The 21,011-nt window shown below is 36.1% G+C and overlaps 1 protein-coding gene across 1 annotated transcript in view; it reads left to right on the top strand.

The window, feature by feature from the left end:
* The window catches only part of MLIP (muscular LMNA interacting protein), a 115,493-nt gene that overhangs the window by 64,971 nt on the left and 29,511 nt on the right, over positions 1-21,011 (top strand). The window contains exons 9-10 of the mRNA XM_047860363.1: positions 6,919-6,963; positions 17,019-17,063. Coding sequence (XP_047716319.1) covers positions 6,919-6,963; positions 17,019-17,063 — 90 coding nt within the window. The remainder of the gene's footprint in view (positions 1-6,918; positions 6,964-17,018; positions 17,064-21,011) is intronic.

Here is a 21,011-nt window from a genome sequence, read left to right on the forward strand (position 1 = left end):
TTCTCCCAGATTTATTTATTTTTTTCCTTTGGTAGAATCTTGCTGAAAATTATATACAACACGGTATTTTTGTGTTGATTCTATGGCCTATGTTTTTGAGAATATCTTTATTTTGCTCTTTCATTTAAATTATAGTTCTGTTGAACAGAAAAGTATAGGTCCCATCTCTTCAGCACTTTTTTTCCCTTGGTTCTTTTTCTTCAACAACATATTTGTAAAGTATTTTTCCAGGATGATATTTACTCCTCTGTTACAGAGTGGTGGCTTACAGAGGGGCTCTGTAATCTTCTAGAGTTTTGTTTTTTTTTGTTTTTTTTGGTTTTTTTTTTTTGGCTATCCAGTTCTTACCTCCTATTAAGTTTTTTATTGTAATTCCATTATGTTAACATACAGTGTTATACTAGTTTTAGGTAAACATTGTAGGGTTTTTTTTAAATTTTTGTTACCTTTATTTATTTTTGACAGAGAAAGAGAGAGACAGAGTGCAAGCTGGGGAGGAACAGAGAGAGAGGGAGACACAGAATCCAAAGCAGGCTCCAGGCTCAGAGCTGTCAGCACAGATCCCAAAGCAGGGCTCAAACTCGGCAACAGTGAGTTCATGACCTGAGCTGAAGTTGGACACCCAACCGACTGAGCCACTCATGTGCTCCATTTTTAATTTTTTTTTAATCTTTATTTTTGACAGAGAGAAAGAGACAAGAGTGCAAGCAGGAGAGGAACAGAGAGAGAGGGAGATACAGAATCCGAATATGTATACAATGTAGTTCTATACATTACTCAGTGGTCATCATGACAGGTGCCCTCCTGAATCCCCATCACCTATTTAACTCATTCCTCCACTCCCTTCCCCTCTGGTAACCATCAGTGTGTTCTCTGGAATTAAGAGTCTGTTTCTTGGTTTATAGAATTTTATCTTTATCTATAATGTTACTGATTTTTCCTATAATGCAAGTATGCATTTTTTCTCTTGTTTATCTGGATTGGTACTCTCTGTGACTTCTCCTATGAAGTCTTCAACCTTTTCTGCTCCTCAGATTCAGGATAAATTTTAGTCACTAATTTTTCAAATGTTTCTTCCTCCTGGGACTCATAAAGTGATTTTGTCACTTTTGCTTCTGTATTCTTTAAGTCTGAATCTTTATATACATTTTTTCTATTTATTGTTTCCTAATTCCTTCAAGGGGATTCCTTGATGTGATATTTCAGTTCTAGAATTTGTTCAGTGTCTCTTCTGTCCTTTAATCCCTGTGTTATTATGTTGGATATAGTTCTCCTTTTTTTTTTAAGTTTATTTATTTATTTTGAGAGAGAGGCAGAGCACACAAGTCAGGGAGGAGCAGAGAGAGAGGGAGAGAGAGAATCCCAAGCAGGCTTCACACTGTCAGCATGGAGCCCAATGTAGGGCTCGAACTCATAAACTCTGAGATCATGACCTGAGTCAAAACCAAGAGTCAGACGTTTAACCAACTGAGCCACCCAAGTGTCCCTATAGTTTTCCTTTTTAAAGTCATCTTTAGGGGCACCTGGGTGGCTCAGTCAGTTAAGCATCTGACTTTGGCCTAGGTCATGATCTCGATGTTCCAGAGTTAAGCCCTATATTTGGCTCTGTGCTGACAGCTCAGAGCCTGGGGCCTGTTTCAGATTCTATGTCTCCCTCTTTCTCTACCCCTCCCCTGCTCATGCTCTGTCTCTCTCAAAAATAAATAAACATTATTTTTTTTTTTAAAGTCATGTTTATTGAGGTGTAGTTTACCCACTGTTAAATTTACCCTTTCAGTGTATAGTTCTATGCATTTTCACAAAGCATAATACAGTTGTGAAACCACTACCACGTCTGAGGTACGAAACACTTCCATCAAATGTAAAAGTTCTCTTGTGCTCCTTTATAGTACATCCCTCCCTCTAACCCAAGTTCTTTACAACTACTGATTTTTTCTCTGTTTCTATACTTTTGCCTTTGCAAGAATGTCATATAAATAGAATCATACAACATGTAGTCTTTTGACAAGGCAGTTGAGATTCATCCATGTTTTTGCATGTATCAGTAGTTCATTTGTACTCCACTGCTGAGTGGTATTTCATTGTATGGTTGTACCATATGTTAACTATTCACCAGTGATGGACAACTGGGATGTTTCTACTTAGGTTCTATTATAAATAGAGCTGTTAAGAACACTTATCAACAAGGTTTTGTACACACATGTGCTTTCATTTCTCTTGGGTAAAAACCTAGGAGAGGAATGACTGAACCATTGTTTTTTCCTGCAGTATTTCCATTTTTCAGATGTCTTACTGTTTTTCCATGGGGACTCAAAGTTCTCTGAGCATATAAGCTACCTTGGCTGCAAATATGCCTGATGCCTGAGATGCCAGATACTAAAACTTGGTGCCTAGGATTTACCAGTCCTGCTGAGTTTTGTCTTTTGTTTATGTTTTATGAAGAACAGAAGGAACATGAGTCTCAGGCTGTAAAAAACATCTGATGTCAACCATTTCTCCCACACTGCTCTCCCACCACCCTGGTCACAGTATCCCTCATCTTTGCCCCCACCCCCCACCCCGTACCTTCCAGACTCTTCTTCAAATAGCTGTTCCCATTGTCTTCCCTGAGAAAAGCATCAGGAGTTGACCAAACCTATGCTTAACTGTCCCCTTCTCCCCAGCCAAGCTGAAGGACCACCTTGATATTGTTCTCACAGATACTTCTTTTCACCACCCTCACATTTTGATCCCTCACATTACCCCTCTGCTCTCCTCATCTCTGATGTTGGAAAGTGTTGTGAAGTGAGAAGGCAGAGACACAGTATGTAAAACAAACACACAGACAAAAACAACCAGTTTGAAAGGTTGGGCTGTGAAAGGGGGAAGGAGATTGGGTCTGGGAGGGTGGGGAACGGGTCAAAGAAGAACTTTTGGTTTGCTTTTTAAAGCTGAAAATGGCAAGAGCAAGTTGGCATGCTAGTGGGGTAGATGCACTAGAGGGAGGTGCTGATTATGCAAAAGAAAGGGAGACCCTGAAGGATGAAAAGTCCTCAGAAGGACATGGAACTTACAGCCTGATTAAAATAAATGTCCTTTGATAAAAAGCTGGAGGGGTACCTGGGTGGCCCCGTAGGTTAAGCGTCCCATTCTTGATTTCACCTCAGGTCATTATCTCATGGTTTGTGAGTGCGTTAGGCGCCACATTGGGCTCTGGGCTGACAGTGCTGAGCCTGCTTGGGATTCTATCTCCCTTTCTCTCTGCCCCTCCCCTGCTTTCTTTCTTTCTCTCTCTCTGAATAAAAATAAATAAATAAATAAACTTCAAATAAAAAAAGCTGGGAATGTCCACTATTGTAATAGGACAGAAAACAGAGGACATGTCAGATACAGGTGCAAAGCATGTTTGTAGGTGGCTGATGGCAAAATGAAGAATTTTGTAACTCATATTTTTAGTTACTCAATAACTAATAGTTTTCAGTGAAGAAAGGCTTAAGATTATTAACTGAGATTAAAAAGCAACCATATGATGGGGAAGAGCTTGAAAAAGGAAAAGTTGAAAACCATTATGTGTTCTGCTTTCGATTCTTCTCTCATTGAATCCCTTCCATTCAGGCTTTGCCCCTACTGCGCTACCCAAACTACTTTCCCCAGGTTCCCATTACTATAAACTCAGCCCTGGTCGGGCTGTCATATCCACAGAAAATGAGACAGGTGATACTCCCTCCTCTTTGGCACATATTCCTCTAGTGCCTTCTAGGACACCCTGCTCTCTCAGCTTTTGTCCTACCTCACTCGTCAGTATTATTTCTTAAGCTCCTTTGAAGATTCTTCCTCTTCTTCCCCAAACTATTAATGTTGGAGTGCTCCAGGACTCTATCTTTGGGCTTCTCCTTCCTCTCTACATTTACTCCTTTGGTGTTCTGAAGATCAACTGTATGCTGAGAACTCTCAACTTTATATCTCAAGTCCAGGATTATCTCCCAAACTCCAGCTCCCAAATACCCACTGTCCATTTTCATTTAGATTTCTAATCAATATCTGAAAAATTTAGTCTAGATTTCTTCCCACAAAAACTATTCCAGGGGCACCTGGGTGGCTCCGTCAGTAAAGCATCTGACTTCGGCTCAGGTCATGATGTCACAGTTCGTGGGTTTGAGCCTGTGTCAGGCTCTGTGCTGACAGCTCAGAGCCTGGAGCCTGTTTCGGATTCTCTCTCTCTCTCTCTCTCTCTCTCTCTCTCTCCTCTGCTTGTGTTCTCTCTCTCAATCAAAGACTTCTCATCTTTCATTTGCTCAAGGCCAGAAACTTTGGTGTCAAGTTCTAATTTTCTCTTTCTCTCATATTCCACCTCTCTATTAGAAACCCTGTTGCCATCGATTAAAAATACATGTAGAATATGATTATTTCATAACTTCTGTACTGCTGAGCCATCGTCATGTTTTGCTGGATAGTGCAATAGTTTTTCCCCTTCGACCCTTGCCTCACTATAATTCATTTTGAACACATCAAAAAGTGAGATCCTTTTAAAGCATAAGTCAGATTATGGCTCCCCTCGGCTTAAAACCAGCAGTACCTACACATTTCCTGTAGCTATAAACCAGAGTCCTTACAAGTTCTTGGAAGGGCCTCTATGCTCTAGTCTCTGGAACCTTCCATCAGCCCCTCCCCTGCTCTCCTGCTTTCCTCACAACACCCCAGCCCTGCCTGATTCCTTGCCGTGGCCTCGAATGTGCCAGGCATGCTCCTGCCTTGGCACATTTTGTTCTTTCTTCAAATCAGTTGTGTCACTTTTTATAGTTTTTAGTTCCTTGTAAACATTCGCAAGCTTAACTTTTATCTCAAAGGAAGCATGATTAAGTATGGTTGTTTTTGGTCTGGCTCAAAGAAAAGAAATTTCTGGATTCTCTGTGGGTGTTTTTGGTTGTTCTTTACTTCTGCCCATTCTCACATTGTCTTACCTGTTTGTGTATCTGAATCCGATTGTGTGTTGGATATGCTACTTGGAAGTTTATTTAAATAAATTATTTGAGGGCTAATATGATATTATCTTACTATGGATAGTATTTTCTTTGCTTCTATTAGACACCAGGAGCATTAGCAAAGAAGGATAACTTAATTTAATTTAAAGTTTTGGGTTAATTTTTTATAAACAGTTGTCAATGGTTTGAGGCCAAGCTGAAGACTATATGAGGTCTTCTAGATCAGTCTTACTCCTGGGGTTCAATCTAATTTTGGTGGGTCATGGATTCTGACTTTTATCTCCCTACATCTCTGAAATTGTCAGAAGTTTGGATCAGCTTCTCGAGCAACTCATCGTTATTGTCAAACATCTCTAGGTCAAAAGCTGGTCTCAAATACTTGAGTCCTCTCTTTGGATTTCCATCTTCTCCTTATCTTGCCCCCACATTCTTAATTCTCTTGTTAGCTCATTGACATTTTTAATAAATAATATGTCAATATTGTTTTAAATATTTTACCCATCTTTTGTCCGTTTTGGAAGGATTGCTTTGAGTTCTTGAGCCACCATTCTCAGATGTGGAAATTATCTTTGAGCACTTTTAATTTGCTCCATCTAGTTGAAATGCTCTTTGTTTAGATGTTCACATCTCCAGCTCCCTCAGTTCCTTCAAATCTTAGCCCAAATGTCACCTTCTCTGGACTGACCCTCCTATTTGAAATTGTAAACCCTCAGCACTCTTGACCTTCTTAGTATCTGGGTTGTCTAAAAGAAGTAAGCTATTTGACAGAAACAAAGAAGATTTTCTCTGGAAGAATATATTACCTGAGGCTTCAAATTATTTCTATTCTTTTGTTGTTGTTGTTGTTGTATAACATACAATGTAATATGCGGTATGATTTTTTTCTAACATATGGTACAATTTACTTATTTATTATTAAGTTTGTCTTCTCTCCTGCTAGAATGTAAGCTTACCAAGCATAGGGCATCTTTGTCTATTTTGTTTACTGATAAGATCAGGGTGTAGAATAGTTCCTGGCACACAGTAGATAAACAGTAAGTATTTACTAAGGAGATGAATGAATCAAATAGGCCATCTCAAGTCAAAAAGTGGGAAAGTGGGCCTACAAGAGAAAAATTATGGGCTCACTAGGCAGAATTAAATGCTCACTTAAGGCTAATGACCACTAATTTATAATGAAATCAATTAGCTTGGTTGAGAGAGTTTCCTCAGGAATGCTTTACTTCTCAAGTTTAGAGAAAATGGATGATAAAGTCTATCCAGGGTTGTTGTTTTCTTTTCTTTTGTTTTCTTTTAAAGGTGAGTTTGTCACAAAGAGAGAGAGAGGCAAGAGAAATTAAGGTGTTAAAACAACTGAGAATATGAAATATATGCAAACTAAGAGGTAATAACACCACAATGGAACTGGTAAAGCTCATTAATTTCGAAGTCTCAATGAGGGACATTGCACTGGGGACATTTGAGAAGTGAAGATGGTGAATAGGAGCTAGAGTTCTCAGGGTAGGATGCTAAAAATTGAAATTTCACAGATATCCCATTTTATTTGTGAAGTCAAAGTCTAGGAATGGCTTTGAGAGTGGATGAGTGAAATGGAATGGATGAGAATACATTTGGAGTTGGAAAGCTCAAAATAAGTGAGAGGGGTAGAGACTTCCGTGTACATTTTGAAAATGGCAAAAATCACATGAGGGTCCATTATGATCCATGAATGGATGTAATCAATAAATAAGGCAAAATTTACCAGCAAGCTGATAGATAATGGCAATAAAAAGAATAATGAAGTGACATAGTTTAATAAAACAATTTTCAAAGGGACAAGGCTTTTGTATAGAAAAGAGACAAGAATGTTTAGAAAGTCTTAATAGCAACAAAAGGTGAATGCTTATCCCAGAAGTTGAATTACTTTTAGTATTTTTGTGGTTACTTCAGTAGTATACTTATTTTTATTTTTTTACAGATGCCTACAACTCTTCCGAGAGCAGCTGGTCGAGAAACCAAATATGTAAGTCCCTTCATAATGATACATCCTGCTTTTTTAATGGGTACATGTGTATGCTTTGAAGGGAACTCAATTATACGGTCATTAAAATTGAATTAGTTGATTTTTTCATAAGTGGAAAGGGATAGGATGGTGTGATCGGTCCAGATGTGGAAAATCAGGTTATGTCAGGTAAGTTTATTGAATAAATTCCATCTTAAGTGAGGTCTAGTTTGATTAGCTTGTCTAAATAAAGCAGAACTCCAACACCTGCTTGCTGTCTTTCTAATTATCGAATCTTAGACGACATTTTCATTTTTGTAATGGTTTATTGTGCTTATTATAAATGAGCCAGCACATATACTCGAAACATTAAGATTTGTCTATTTCCAATGGGATTGCCAGTTTTGTTGGTTTTGACTCATTTGTTGCTTTCTTGCATTTAAATTATTGTCAAATAAACTAATTTCTACTTATGAGCAAAAATTGACTAATAGATGGGTAGATACAGCCTCACATACTTGATCAATTATATGGAGCTGTCTCTGAATGTCTTAGGAATACAGATGTAGCCTCACTTCATTCCTACTCTTTATTCACCTCATGATCCACCATGTGGCCCACTTCTGTTTCTGATCAACTATATTCAACAGAAACAAGATTGTCTCCTAAGCAAGTGTTTAGTTTTTAGTTAAATAAAAAACCAGTAAATGTTTTCTTTTAGGTTATGCCTTATATTTTCTACTATGCTTTTTTCATCATCATCATCATCATCATCATCATCAAAGAATGAATATTTATTATGTATTTTGTGATATATCTTCTTTCCAATTTATGTATTTCTGTCTTTATTTGGGTCTCCCTAAGGAAAATAATAAGTTGGATGAAATCACTGAATTTTATCCTACTCAGGAAATGACATATAGAAGGTATGGATAGGAACGCTGCTTAGAGTATTTTCATTCTTATGTTTTGTTTTTATTGGAAGCCATTTGGAGTAACATAAGAGTAGAGACATTTGGTAGGCTGTAACCAAGTTTAAATCACAGCATGGCTGTTTGCTAACTGTCTGATCCTAGAAAGTCACTTAACTTCTATACCTTAGTTTTTTCATCTATAAAATTGGGAAACTAATAATTGCCTGATGTACAATTTATATTGGTTAGTATATGAAAAGCCCTTAATGTGGTTCTGACATACAGGAATAAGTAATAGTTCTTCACTTTTTTCCTCTTATCTTCCTTTGATTTCCTCTGCATCTATGCCTCCCCCTTTCTCTTCTTCCTCCCTATCTTGGGAAGAGTAGAAGCACCATGATTTAGCAGACTTCCTTGATTCTAAAGTTGGGTGCAAGAAAAGAAAGTTCTCTAAAGATGTTTCAATACTTTTTGTGACTCACGCATGCTACAAGAGCCAGACCTAAGAAAAAATAGCTGAAATGTTTAACTCTCTCATCTTCCTTTCTCACCTATTCCTATCTGTCACCAAAGTGCCTCTGATTGAGACTCATTTACAGTAAGGTGGTAAGGGGCTGATACTTCCTCTCACCCCTCCCCAGGGGTGGTTAATTTGATAGCAGTTGGAATCAAAGTTGGAGAGTCTGCTTCAATCTCCATAGTTAGAGTTTATTTCAAATTATTCTTCAATCAGTTATCAAACTTAATTAAAATAGGTTAACATTTGCCCCAAACTTTGTGAGAGCATCTGAGTCACTGAAAGTTAACATTGAGTCATCAAATAGATTGAGTGTAGACTAGAGCAAATATGAACTCTGATTCAGATAAGATTTTTGGCTTTGATTAAATTTGGTTTCTTGAGTGATAAGCTTTGTTTTTTGCTTTCTCTTACAATGTGACATTTGAATTGTTCTTTGTGACACCTCAAATATGTCTGTCTCTTTTGGAAGATGATAAAGGATAATTTTACAATGGAATGTAAAACCCAGTTTTTTGGTGCCAAGGCATAAGGAAGTCACACTTGTAAATATTTGGCTGCAGTTATTACATTTACTAAGTGATGTCTGATTTATTTTGAGGAGAAAAAAATGAAATTTCAGCTATAAGTGTTGTTGGTCTTAGGTGAACAATCAATTTTAAATACAGTATGTTCTGATTTTATATGTTCTTTCTTCTAGAAATTCTAATATTCGTATTTGCTGAGCTACAAGATGCCTCACCTTAAGTGTGACTTGAAAAGATTTGACTCAACTAATTACTTAATTAATTAATCTTTTCCTTTATATTTCTCTTTCTCTCCCGTGGAAGCTCAAAAGCAAATCTGAGAGGTCTTTTCACAGTATCTCATGGTCTCTCTTCACACTTTGAAGAAACTAGACATCTTCACAGTATGTAGCTGCTGGGACTTGGTGTGTCATTGACTTCGTAGAAATTCTTAGATTAGATTCAAAAACAGAGATCACATAGTTTACTAACTCCTACACCACAGAGGAAAAAAAAGAGAAGGCTTAAATTCAAGCCAAGAAACAAAGTTTTGTGACATTTCAGGGTATTCTCAAGTAGATTAGCACAGACTGCTCAAAATTCTGACCTCTGGGGGCTCTCTAAAAGTATAGTATACAATCTATGAGTCATAACTAGTAGAAAATATAGTCAGAATTGTTCAGCTCTATTATTCAATGAGCTTTTGCTTATTGATTCAACAAATAGTTACTGAGTGTCTACTATGTCCTAGTACTCACTGAGAAGTTACTGGGGTGAGGGAGCAACCCAATAATAAGATCCCCATTTCTGCAGTGTGTAATGGGGGAGATAGTAAACACTTACAATAGTAAATGAGCAAGATACTTTCTTGTAGAAATTAGAGAAGAACTGGCCATAGAACTGACTGATGTGAAAGCAGACTTACAAAGTTACTAGTTTTCAATGTATTCATATATCTATTGGATTTCCAGTTTTCCTGGGAAGATTATAATGGCTTTATTAAATAACGAGAATTTGTTTGACTAATTCCTCTTTCTGGGGCTTTTGGTGAAAGGGTGCCTTTTCTCCATGGGGGAAAAAAAAAGAAGAAGAAGGGAGAAACCAAAATGCAAATCAGTTAGTTTCCTCTTCTTATTCTTTATTGTACATATTGTTACATTTCACATAGTCTGTTTTCTAGGATGAGACAGATGCAGGAAAAGCACCATCAATTCAGTCTAATTAGTCAAAGCTTTTTTCAATTCATGGTGTACTTGAATTGCAAGTTATTTTAAAGTAATTTAATTGAACTTTTCTTAAGTGTAATAGAATTTAAGCTAGATTAACAACATGTTGAGTCACAGTGATCTCCACAGGTCAATTGCAAGATTTATTATCTTAATTTATTATTAATATTACTTTCAATTGGTTTGAGCTCTTATCTTTCAAGTGAAGTTTAAGTATTTCATTTAACCTTATACCAGTCTTACGAGATGGGTATTATTATTTCAAGATCTTCATATTATAAAGGAGGAAACCAAGTCTTAGAAGTCAGAGTAGGCAAAATCCTACCCAGGTCTCCCTCATGTCAAAGCCCTTACCATTAATACTTGTGTGAGAATTGGGGCCCCTGGATGGCTCAGTCAGTTGAGTATCCAACTTTGCTTCAGGTCACGATCTCATGGTTCATGACTTTGAGCCCTGCGTCAGGCTCTGTGCTGACAGCTCAGAGCCTGGACCCTGCTTCAGAGTCTGTGTCTCACACTCTCTCTGTTCTTCCCCTGCTCATGCCTTGTCAATAATAAATAAAGATTGAAAACATTAAAAAAATACTTGTGTGAGAAGTACAGAGAATATGGGAATAGTTTGTTTTCCTTAAATATTTTATCCATTAGTATTTATATTCTGGGTCGAAATTATTTCTTCATGTTCAGTAATCTTCAGTGTAAACTTTGAATGTTTTCAAATTTAGTGACAATATCTAAAATGATGTTTACTGTATTTCTAACGTTTTTTTAAAAATTTTTTTTTCAACGTTTATTTATTTTTGGAACAGAGAGAGACAGAGCATGAATGGGGGAGGGGCAGAGAGAGAGGGAGACACAGAATTGGAAACAGGCTCCAGGCTCTGAGACATCAGCCCAGAGCCTGACGCGGGGCTCGAACTCACGGACCGCGAGATAGTGACCTGGCTGAAGTCGGACGCTTAACCGACTGCGCCACCCAGGCGCCCCTCTAACGTTTTAAATCACTCTCATATAAATTAATTCATAGTTTATCAGATAATGTTTAAGAGGTACTGTTTTTTATGACACTTTAAAAAAAATTTCTTTCCCTTTATGTAACAGAATGAATTTTCTATTTGAATTTCTATTTTATTCTGTTTTCACTTTACCACCTTTGAAGAGGAATGTCCTTTTTGCTTTTGCATTACATTTGTCTTAGTAAATATTTATTTTTCATTAACTACTACTGGTATAAATTATTTCATTCAAGTAATTCAAAGTCACAGTATGCTTTCCTAATAAAGAGCAAACTCAGAAAATAAGACAAGTATTAGTCCTATTACTACTTTATCAAAAAACCCTTAGTTGGAATCAAAATCTATAGATAAAAACTTATTTTATCAACTCTTTACATTTCATGAGTTACTTTTAAGAGCCAGAGAAATAACAGAGATAGGTCTATTGAATATTATATGGTAAACAGGTAAGATCCCATTTTAATGAGCCTGAGGGACAGAAAAAATTCATAACAATGGAAGCATATTGCTTTCAAAATATCACAATATATTAAAAAATGTGTCAAACTTTATTAAGAATATTCCCCACTATATATACAGGTATTCAAATAAAAGTCACAGTCTCCAATTTAGTCAGCTCACATACTCCCTTTGCTATACTTGGAAATGTTGCTATGCTGGAGTGTTCCAGAGGCGCTGCATGCTTAATGTAGTCACAGATCTTAAGATAAGAGGAGACTTCAATCTAGTCCATTTCAATCCAGACCTCAGTCCAGATCTGCTTCCGTAGGATGTGACCAAAGATTTGATGAGTTACAGGAAGAATTGTGAACACTTAAAGCAAGAAATTCCACTCTTCTGGTTATTCTCATTTACTTCTTTTTTTCATTCAGAAATATTTCTAACATATGCTTATGTGAAAAGGGATGAAGAAAGAATTAAAGATAATTATCTGGGTTCTAGTAAGTGAGGAGGAAGAGAGAAGATTTAACGAGACACTCTTTATGTCTTGCATCCTTCTCATCATCATTTTAGACTTTACCAAACACAAAGGTGCCATATTTCAGCCAAACTTCCCATTTATGTGACCTTTTATCTCCTCAGTTGCACATATAAACAGTGTCTGTCACTGGTCACTATCCCCACTTATCCTGCCTATTGATTATGTTCACAATAAGCTGGAATCATCATTCCTTAACATAAAGACTCAAACTTTTTAAACACTTTCTAATCTACTTTTTGTATGTAGGTATTTTAGGAATGTATTACTAACTTATAAAATGGTTTCTAATGAGATAGTCATACAGGGTAATGTCTATAGATAGTTAGAATAAATAATGCGAAGCAAGAAAGATATGATGCCTCATAATGTATGTCTAGGGGCTTGGTGCCTAACATGCATACCACTGGATTCATTCTTTTGTGTCCATCGTGACTTATGTACAAATAATAGGAACACTCGCTAGGTGAAGGGAAAGACAGTATTTTATCATTTTATCATTTTATATTTCCTCAATACCAATCTCAGTATTCAGTGATTATTAAGTGCTCCGTTAATATTTTAAAATTTGTCTTACTGCCCATGTGTAGAGTAGTCTTGCCTGGGAGAAGTATTAGTTAACACATTATCACTAATTACAGTTCTTTGAACCATGAGAAAAGGAAATACAGGTTAATTAGTCAACAGAGAAAAGGTAGAAGAAAGACATTTTAGTGATATTGAACTGGTTGTTATATTCAGGTGAGAGGGATGTGGCTGCTGAAAGGGGGGAAAAAGAAACAAACAAACAAACAAAAACCCAACAAGCCAAAAGTGGAAGTGTAGAGTGCAGAAGGCAAAGGCAACTGGAACCACTTGATCTTGTTCCAGACCCCGGGGAGGGAGCTGGTGTGATACCAGCCAAAAGGACATGTGTCATGAGTGGGGAAAAGCTGCACATTGCAAGCAAAAGCAATCTAGACACTGACGAAGGAGCTTCATTGTACTTCCTGGGCCTCGATATCAAGTCTTTGGAAAAGCAAAATGGTTTCTCCAAAGTTGGCTTGGCACAGTGGTGGCCTTCTGTAGGAATTTATTTTTCAGTGGACTTCAAATTCTCCTTTCTTTTCTTTGTCTAACTCTTTTGCTTTCCATGTAATCTAACTCTTTAATACATTTTCTTTGAGGTAAGAAATTTTGACTTTCACATTTTTTTGACTGTTGGTTTCTCAGTTTTTAAGATGACGATCCATTGGTTAACATGGATCCTCCTTTCTTACACTTTCCTTTCCTTTTATGGTTAAAATGATGTTAGAGGCCATAGAATAGATTATAGGATTTTGTTTCGCACAACAGCCATTCTTACATTCCACAGTATCGTAGTTCCTCACAGTTAGTATTAATGTGGATAGACATGAATAACTAAAATCTTTAGTGTTGTTCCAATACAATTTCCAGTTTAGTTTTAGGTACATCAAGTTGCTTCTCTACCTTCATTTAGCTAACCTGTGAACAGTGGTTCGGATAGAGCTGCCTTCTCCCACCTTTCACTGCTCTAATCTCAGCTCACCAGACAATCTTTCCTCACTTTTCGGAAAATATTTGCTACAGTATTAATAACATAGTTATAGATGCAGCATTGAATAAACACTGCTAACCTGTATTAGGAAAGCAAAGCAAGGCTTCTCAAAGGGCTTGACATGGTTAGGTTGGTTGAAAGAATCTGGTTATGCTCATTAAACACATAAGCCAATATTCTTTTTCTTGGATAAAGGATCCCCCGTGGCTTTATAAGTATTTACTCCACCCTGAGGTTCACATTTAATTCTATCCTTTCTCTAGGAATAGTTTCTCATAAAAATGATGTGAAACCCATTATATTAGATAAAATAAAAATGGGATGGGGATGCCTAAAGCATCTTATTATAACATTGTAATTCCTAATGATGGAATTTGAGGGACCTATGGAGACTGAATACAAAGATATTTGGGTTTTCCCCTAATTTAATTAATGCTTTTCTTGAGCATTTTATTTTTTCCCTATGATCACTTGGTATTATTTAGCACCACATACTACTAAATGTTAGTAATGTAGTTAAATTGTACAAATATTTTGGTTTTAACGTGTAACCTCTTCTTTCCTATATTTATCGAGATGAAAATTTAGCTGTGTTGTGCTTTAGTCAAGATACCCACATTCAATTTAGCATATTTCACAGGAGCTATTAATTTAACTTAGGGGATCTGTAGATTATTCTCTCATTATTGCAATAATAAAAAATTAGCTATAGGGAAACAGTAAGACTTTAGAGGAAATAATTATTACTTATATTGCATCGTGAGGTTAAAAGCGAATCCCCAGGTGAACTGAATGTGATGGGCATTCTAAAAGGCAGTTTTCTGCAGCACAGAATAGCCATAAACCTCAGCGTACACTCGCCTGGTCACCAGCAATTAGAGATGGGAAACATTTAGCCAAGATACCCTGCTGCCATAGACCAACCATGTATGACAGCAAACAATGATAGTCCTTGTGAAGAAAGGCATGAGTGAAAAAGCAGAAAACAAACAATGCTGGGCATAGGGTGAGAAGGGCTGCAGGTGCCTTGTGAGTATGTTTGGTGATTCATACTTCTATATACTTGGCAATACCATAAGAACCACTAAGCTCTCAGTTTGCTGTTATCATTCATATCTCAGAGAGTAAAAACAGTATTGACACACCTCTAACATGCTGAAATGCTTGATAAAATGTAATTATTAAAAATGTTTACGTGGAGTGCCTGGGTGGCTCAGTCTGTTGAACATCTAACTCTTGATTTTGGCTCAAGTCATGATCCCAGGGTCATGGGATTGAGTCCCACAGTGGGGTCTGTGCTGAGTGTGGAACCTGCTTAAGATTATCTCTCCCTCCCTCTTCCCTTATCCCCAACTCATACTCTCTCTCTCTCTCTCTCTCTCTCTCTCAAAAAAAAAAAAAAAAACAAGTTTATGTAACCCAATCTAAAGTAAAGAGAAATGTTTGAATGCCAGAAATGGAATGGTAACTCCAAGTGGGGGTGTTAAGAAGAAGCTAAAGCTCTAGCAGAATGTAGGCGCATCATAACCTATGTGCTAGGAGCCAGGAGCTCAGATTTTAACTTTCAGTATTTAGTAAGTCTAAAACTTGTAAATGAATCCTTTGTATACATTCAGGAGCCCAGAAGTCCACTTTGGCCATGAAGCATGGAATAAAAAAAAAAAAAGTATAAATGCTTCCACCATCTCATCCAACACTCTTAGTTGGTAAAAGAGCCATCAATGAGAAAATGGTTCTAAACTTCTGGAACATGAAGATGTCAGATTCTACCACTCTTTAAGTTTAGGAATATTAAGATGATGAAATAAAATGGAAAGCAGTGAAAGTCCTAGAGTTCCCACAAGACAAACATAAAATGTACTGTAGGCACGGTTTCCCCGTCCAGGACTTCTCAGGTACATATAGAAATCATCACAAACATTATCTTGACTGAAAATGAGTTCAAAATCAAAAATAAATAGCCATAAAATGGCTAAAGAACATCACGGAGGAGAGGCATGAGGGAGAGTCAGCCAATACAAGAAATGGGAGATTTAGCAATAAGGAATTATAGGTAAATCTGAAATGAATTAATTGCTATAGTAAAAACGCTAAAAGAGTTAAAAGGAGTTATTGATGCCATCAAAATTACTTGAAAAAGAACCAAGTAGAACTTCCAGAAGTTAAAATAAAGCCATCAAAACAAAATTCAATTGTCATGTTGAATGTGTTACTATACAATGGAAGAGAAATTAGTTAACGGTTAAACTTGTATGTAGAAAGGATTCAGAATGCAGCATAAAGGGACAAAAAATATGAAAGGAAATTTTATAGAAATGGGGGATGGATTGAGCAGACTACATATATATTTATTAGAAACTTCATAAACAGAGATGAGCTATAATGTAAGCAAAGCAATATTTGAAGAGGTATTCATGGAAGATTTTCCAGAATTGAAGGATATGCATATGCCAAATGAAGGACTACACCAAATCCCAAAAAACACACATAAAAAGAAATCCACCCTCAGATACACCATAGTGAAGTTGCGGAATGTCATGGAGGAACATCTTAAACACTAACCAAATGTGAAGACAGATGATCCACCAAAGTTATGACATTTAGAATGACAGCTGTGACAGACGCCTGAGCTAGTGGGGTAGTGTCTTCAAAATGCTGCGAGATAATAACTATTCACTGAAAATAATGTGTCCAGAACTCTTGTGGAAGAATGAGAACAAAATAGAAACATTTTCAGACAAAGTCAAGACAATGAGGTCTGAAAGAACGACCACAGCATTTACTTCCATAAGAAGGAAACCAAATCCAGACGGAGTGAAATTCAGGAACCAAGGCTGAAGAAACAATATTAGCCTCCTATTTACTGGAAATCAATTTTAAAAACTAAATTGTTTTCTTTTCCAAAGCATGAAAACTTTCCTTTGTATATGAAGATACTTTAAGTGAACATCTGTTATTTGTGTCGATTTTCTGGAAACAAATATAAATATCCAACAATGCTAGTATGTTTAAGCAAAATGTGGAGTATATACAGAGACTGAAATATTATGTCATCTTGAAGAATTTTTGATGTCTTGTGATAGTGTTTATGTTAAGATGTTAAGGAGAAGTAACACATAAAACATGCTATTATATGAGCTGCATAAGAAAACATAGGAAAAATATTGTAAGGCAATGTACAAAAAATGTTCAACATTTTCTGGTGGCATAATGATACTTTTCCTTTTATCTTATTCTTTTCAAAATTCTACAATGGGCATGTGTTCTTTAATAATAAAGAACTTCAAAAAACTTAAAAATATGGATATTTTGTGAAATTATGAAGTTCACTAAATAAACACCATGTTTCTAATTTTTCAGGCAAACCTGTCCTCCCCATCCTCTACAGTATCCGAGAGTCAGCTGGTATGTATCCTCTTATTAAGTCATGGACCTACTTTCGAAAATTCTGATCTCTCAAGACAGATTTTTCTGAGTGAAAGTGAACAGAGAATACATTTACTGCATATATTTGTTTGCCTGTCTAACAAAATTTTACTGATGCTTTACTGTAGTTGCATGGTGGTTGTTTTGTAGCTTACCAACATATATAAAAACCATACATAGACCTTATTTGCCAGGAACTTGCATCTTAGTAGTTTAGAGAGGGAGAGCGCTTACTTCCTGATAGGACAGAGGCAAAAAGCATTCAAGGACAGGTCATGTTTGATGATGTAGGGCAGGTTCTGGACTTCAAGAAATGAGAAATGGGATATTTCAGACAGGAAGGTTAGCATGTAAATGGTGTAGATCAGTAATGAGCAGGAGAAATATCATGTGAACCACAATGGCAAGCCACAAATGTAATTTAAAATTTTCTAGTAGCCACATTAAAAGAGTAAAAAGTAAAACACAGACCACATTTATTTCAATAATGTATTTTATTTAGTGATAGGCAAATACCATTTTACCAAATAATCAGTATAAATGAGATATTTTATATTCCTTTTTGGAGGCTAAGTCTTTGAAATATGCTATGTATTTCACATGTACAGCACATCTCAATTTGGAGTAACCACATTTCATTGGCTTAACAAAGGGCTATGGGCCAATGTGTTAGTACTGATCTAAACTCTAGAATCTGTTATTTATAGATGCAATTTGATTACATAGAATTACTTTTCATCATAGGGTTTTGTATTTTCTATTCTTTTACAGTGGTTAGCAAATTGAAACCATGAAGTAAGTTGCCTAGACATTACTAAAGATTTCTTTATATCTTTTAATCTTTATTATTTATAATTATGAATTCCTGAACAATAGGCACCTTCAGTAGAATTACAAAAATTGCTAGTAAAGCAGTTTGAGATACTAAGAAGGCAAAATCACTGTTTAATACTGATTTTTCCCCTTTTTAAGCAATTGTTTTTGTGTTCTACATCCATAGCCAACAACAAGTCATCTTGTCATTGTTATGCCAAAATGATATTATTTTCATTTGTAATACTGAAAACCCATAAAACGTATAGTTTGACTCTTAAAAATAGCCTGATTAAACAAACTGCTTGGGTATATTCATGTTTATACATATGGTGTATATATGGGGTGTGTTTGCATGTGTATGTGTGTGTCCGTGTGTAAGTAGTGTCCATTAGTTTAGAAGAGTGGCTGGCAGCATAGTATAGGTGAAAGCATGCTAGAATGGGGACCAGAAGAACCATCTTTTATTCCTTCTCTGACACTAGCTACTGGGCTGACAGTGGATAAGTCACAAATCTGAAATCTAGTCCTCAGTTTCCTAAATGAGCAACAAGAGCATTCTATTACCTACTTTCCAAACCCTTCCAGCACTGTGAGTCTATGATTACTAACAGTGTGATGTGAAGGAGTTGTCATGGAAACAAGCATTGAAATAACATAATAAAGTTGAATGGTTTCCCAGTTTATATATGGAAATATTACCACAGCTATTTTAATATTTAAAATAATGATATACTTGTTTCTTGAGATAAATGAGTGAAAAATATATATACATATACACACATACACATCTATCTCAGTTCTTGGCTTAATATTATAAGAAACTATTTCAAAGAGGCAAATATATATAATGACTTCATAAAAAGAGACACATAAAAACAACTCACTGTAAATGTAATAAATAAACCGTTTCTTGCCTAATAAAATAATTCTGTGAATTTTAAGTTTGTGTTCTTTAGGGAGAAAAATACAAAGCACTGCTTTGACTGACTTTAATGATAATTTCTTTGCATTTGCTTTAGACTCTTTCTCTAAAGAGTTCAAGGAATTTCTTAACCAAGTTTTAAATTAAGTTTTAATCCCCAAATTCCCTTGAGATATAGGTTGGTTTGTGAAGGGATTATTATCAAGCAAGCTTATCACACACAAAAAGGAACATCTGGATTGATATAATCATTAAATTTAATCACTTTGACTTCTATTTCATGATACTAACCCTGTGTTTCATTACTTGGGGACGGAATAGGATAAAAATAATTGTATGCAAGGAATGCCATATGACATTTGTTTCTTTAGGGATTTATGATATTTTTGCTCTTAAGTAATATATGAATGAAATGATAAGTTTTCATTTTTATGAATGAATTTCCAATATTTGCCATCTCAAACCCTCTTTAGTATTAACTTCTAAATAACTTGAGTAAGTGAGAATGCCTTTGGAAAACAAAACTACACACACACACACACACACACACACACGCGTATATGTGCATTTGTTTATAGCATCACACATATAGGTGCCATATAATAGGTAATTTGATATTATACATTGCTTTTTATAAAATGTGTGTATATGTAGCACATAAAAACAAAATTTTGGGGAACGTATGATAGATTATAATTAACTTATGTAAGCAAATATGTTTTATATAAAATAAGCCATTAGTTAAAATTATTTTAGTCCTATTTTAGGGAAAAAATATAATAAATTGGTTGAAGTGAAAATATACGAGAAATCACTGTGGTGATACAAGCTTAATACAGAAACCATTTTGCTTTTGAGATTTGGCATTTTCAGGATATGCAAATTTTTCATACTTTTTTCTTTTAACTTGGCTACCTAGTTGTTTGTTTACACTGCAATTGTGGCAATTCAACATTTGAAAGAAAAAAAGAAATGACCATGTCCCTGTGTCCCTTATTCTTAAGATATTCCCATTGTTTACTCTGGAAGCCAAACTATTTAGTATTCGGCTCAGGAGAATGGAATGGATATGGAAAAAGTTCACCAACTGTGCCTCAGTTTCTCTTCTTCTGTTAAACAGCATCACAGTGCATGAAAACAGGAAAGGGGCTTAGAGATGAGGGTGTTGGAAACACCCATCTATAAAATGGGAGGTTAGAATAACTACTCTGTCAACCCACAGGGGGATGGCAAGGCTCATGTATCATAATATGTGAGGTTGCTAATATAGCCTGGTACCTATGAGAGGTGTTATTATTGCACACATGACCTCTGAAGTATGATCTCAAAGATAATATTTTTTATGGATAAAGAAACAGAGGCTCACACAGAGTTTAAATGGATTATCTCATATCACAGCGATAGTGACCATTTTTGTTCTGGGTGACTTTCAAACAACTCATTATGAATTTTAGATAATTAAAAAATAATAAGGAAAGGTTGATGAAGAAGTTGGGGAATTTGGCCTCCACAGAAGTATGAAATTCATTGGGCACTTCCAGTGTGGGCCCTGTTCTAGCATTTTCCCATAGCCTGAAAAGATATGATCACTTATGAAAGAGGAGGAGACTGGGTGGGGTCAATTTGGATGTGGATATTTCACACCTGTAAGTAGACTACTCCTAGCATAATAATGGGAGCAAAAGGAAAGGAGGGATATAGCATACAAAGCTTTGCTAATTCCTGAGCTGAGACCTCACAATATTAACAGAGGCCAGTGGGGCCTTTTCTTTGGATGAGAAAATAGTTTAGGTTCTCCAGGATGGGTAGGACACTGGCCTCCCTTGGTGGTAGGTAGGGAAGCTTGGTTTAGAAGACATTTGGCTTTTGATTTTGATATTTAATGCCATTACAAAATGTTCATTGTTGCCCAAGATGAATACTGAATCTGGATAGTACAAAACAATAGTTTAAAAAAATGAGCCACATGGCTATATACAGGTAAAAGCAAAATGCTGCTTACTGGAACATTATAAAGAAGAGTGCTTAAGCTTTCAGATACTTTGTTCCCAGTTCTGAATGCCAGCTGATGTGTCCTGCTTTAGTGGTGCATGAGTCATTGTTCTGAGGGCCCTTGAGGTCACTGTTGTTCAGAAAATGCAGCTCTAAAGCTTTTGTGTAGAACTGATGTCTTCTTCAAGCTGAAAGGA

The sequence above is a fragment of the Prionailurus viverrinus genome, chromosome B2 (assembly GCF_022837055.1).
Source record: "Prionailurus viverrinus isolate Anna chromosome B2, UM_Priviv_1.0, whole genome shotgun sequence".
Classification (NCBI taxonomy): Eukaryota; Metazoa; Chordata; class Mammalia; order Carnivora; family Felidae; genus Prionailurus; species Prionailurus viverrinus.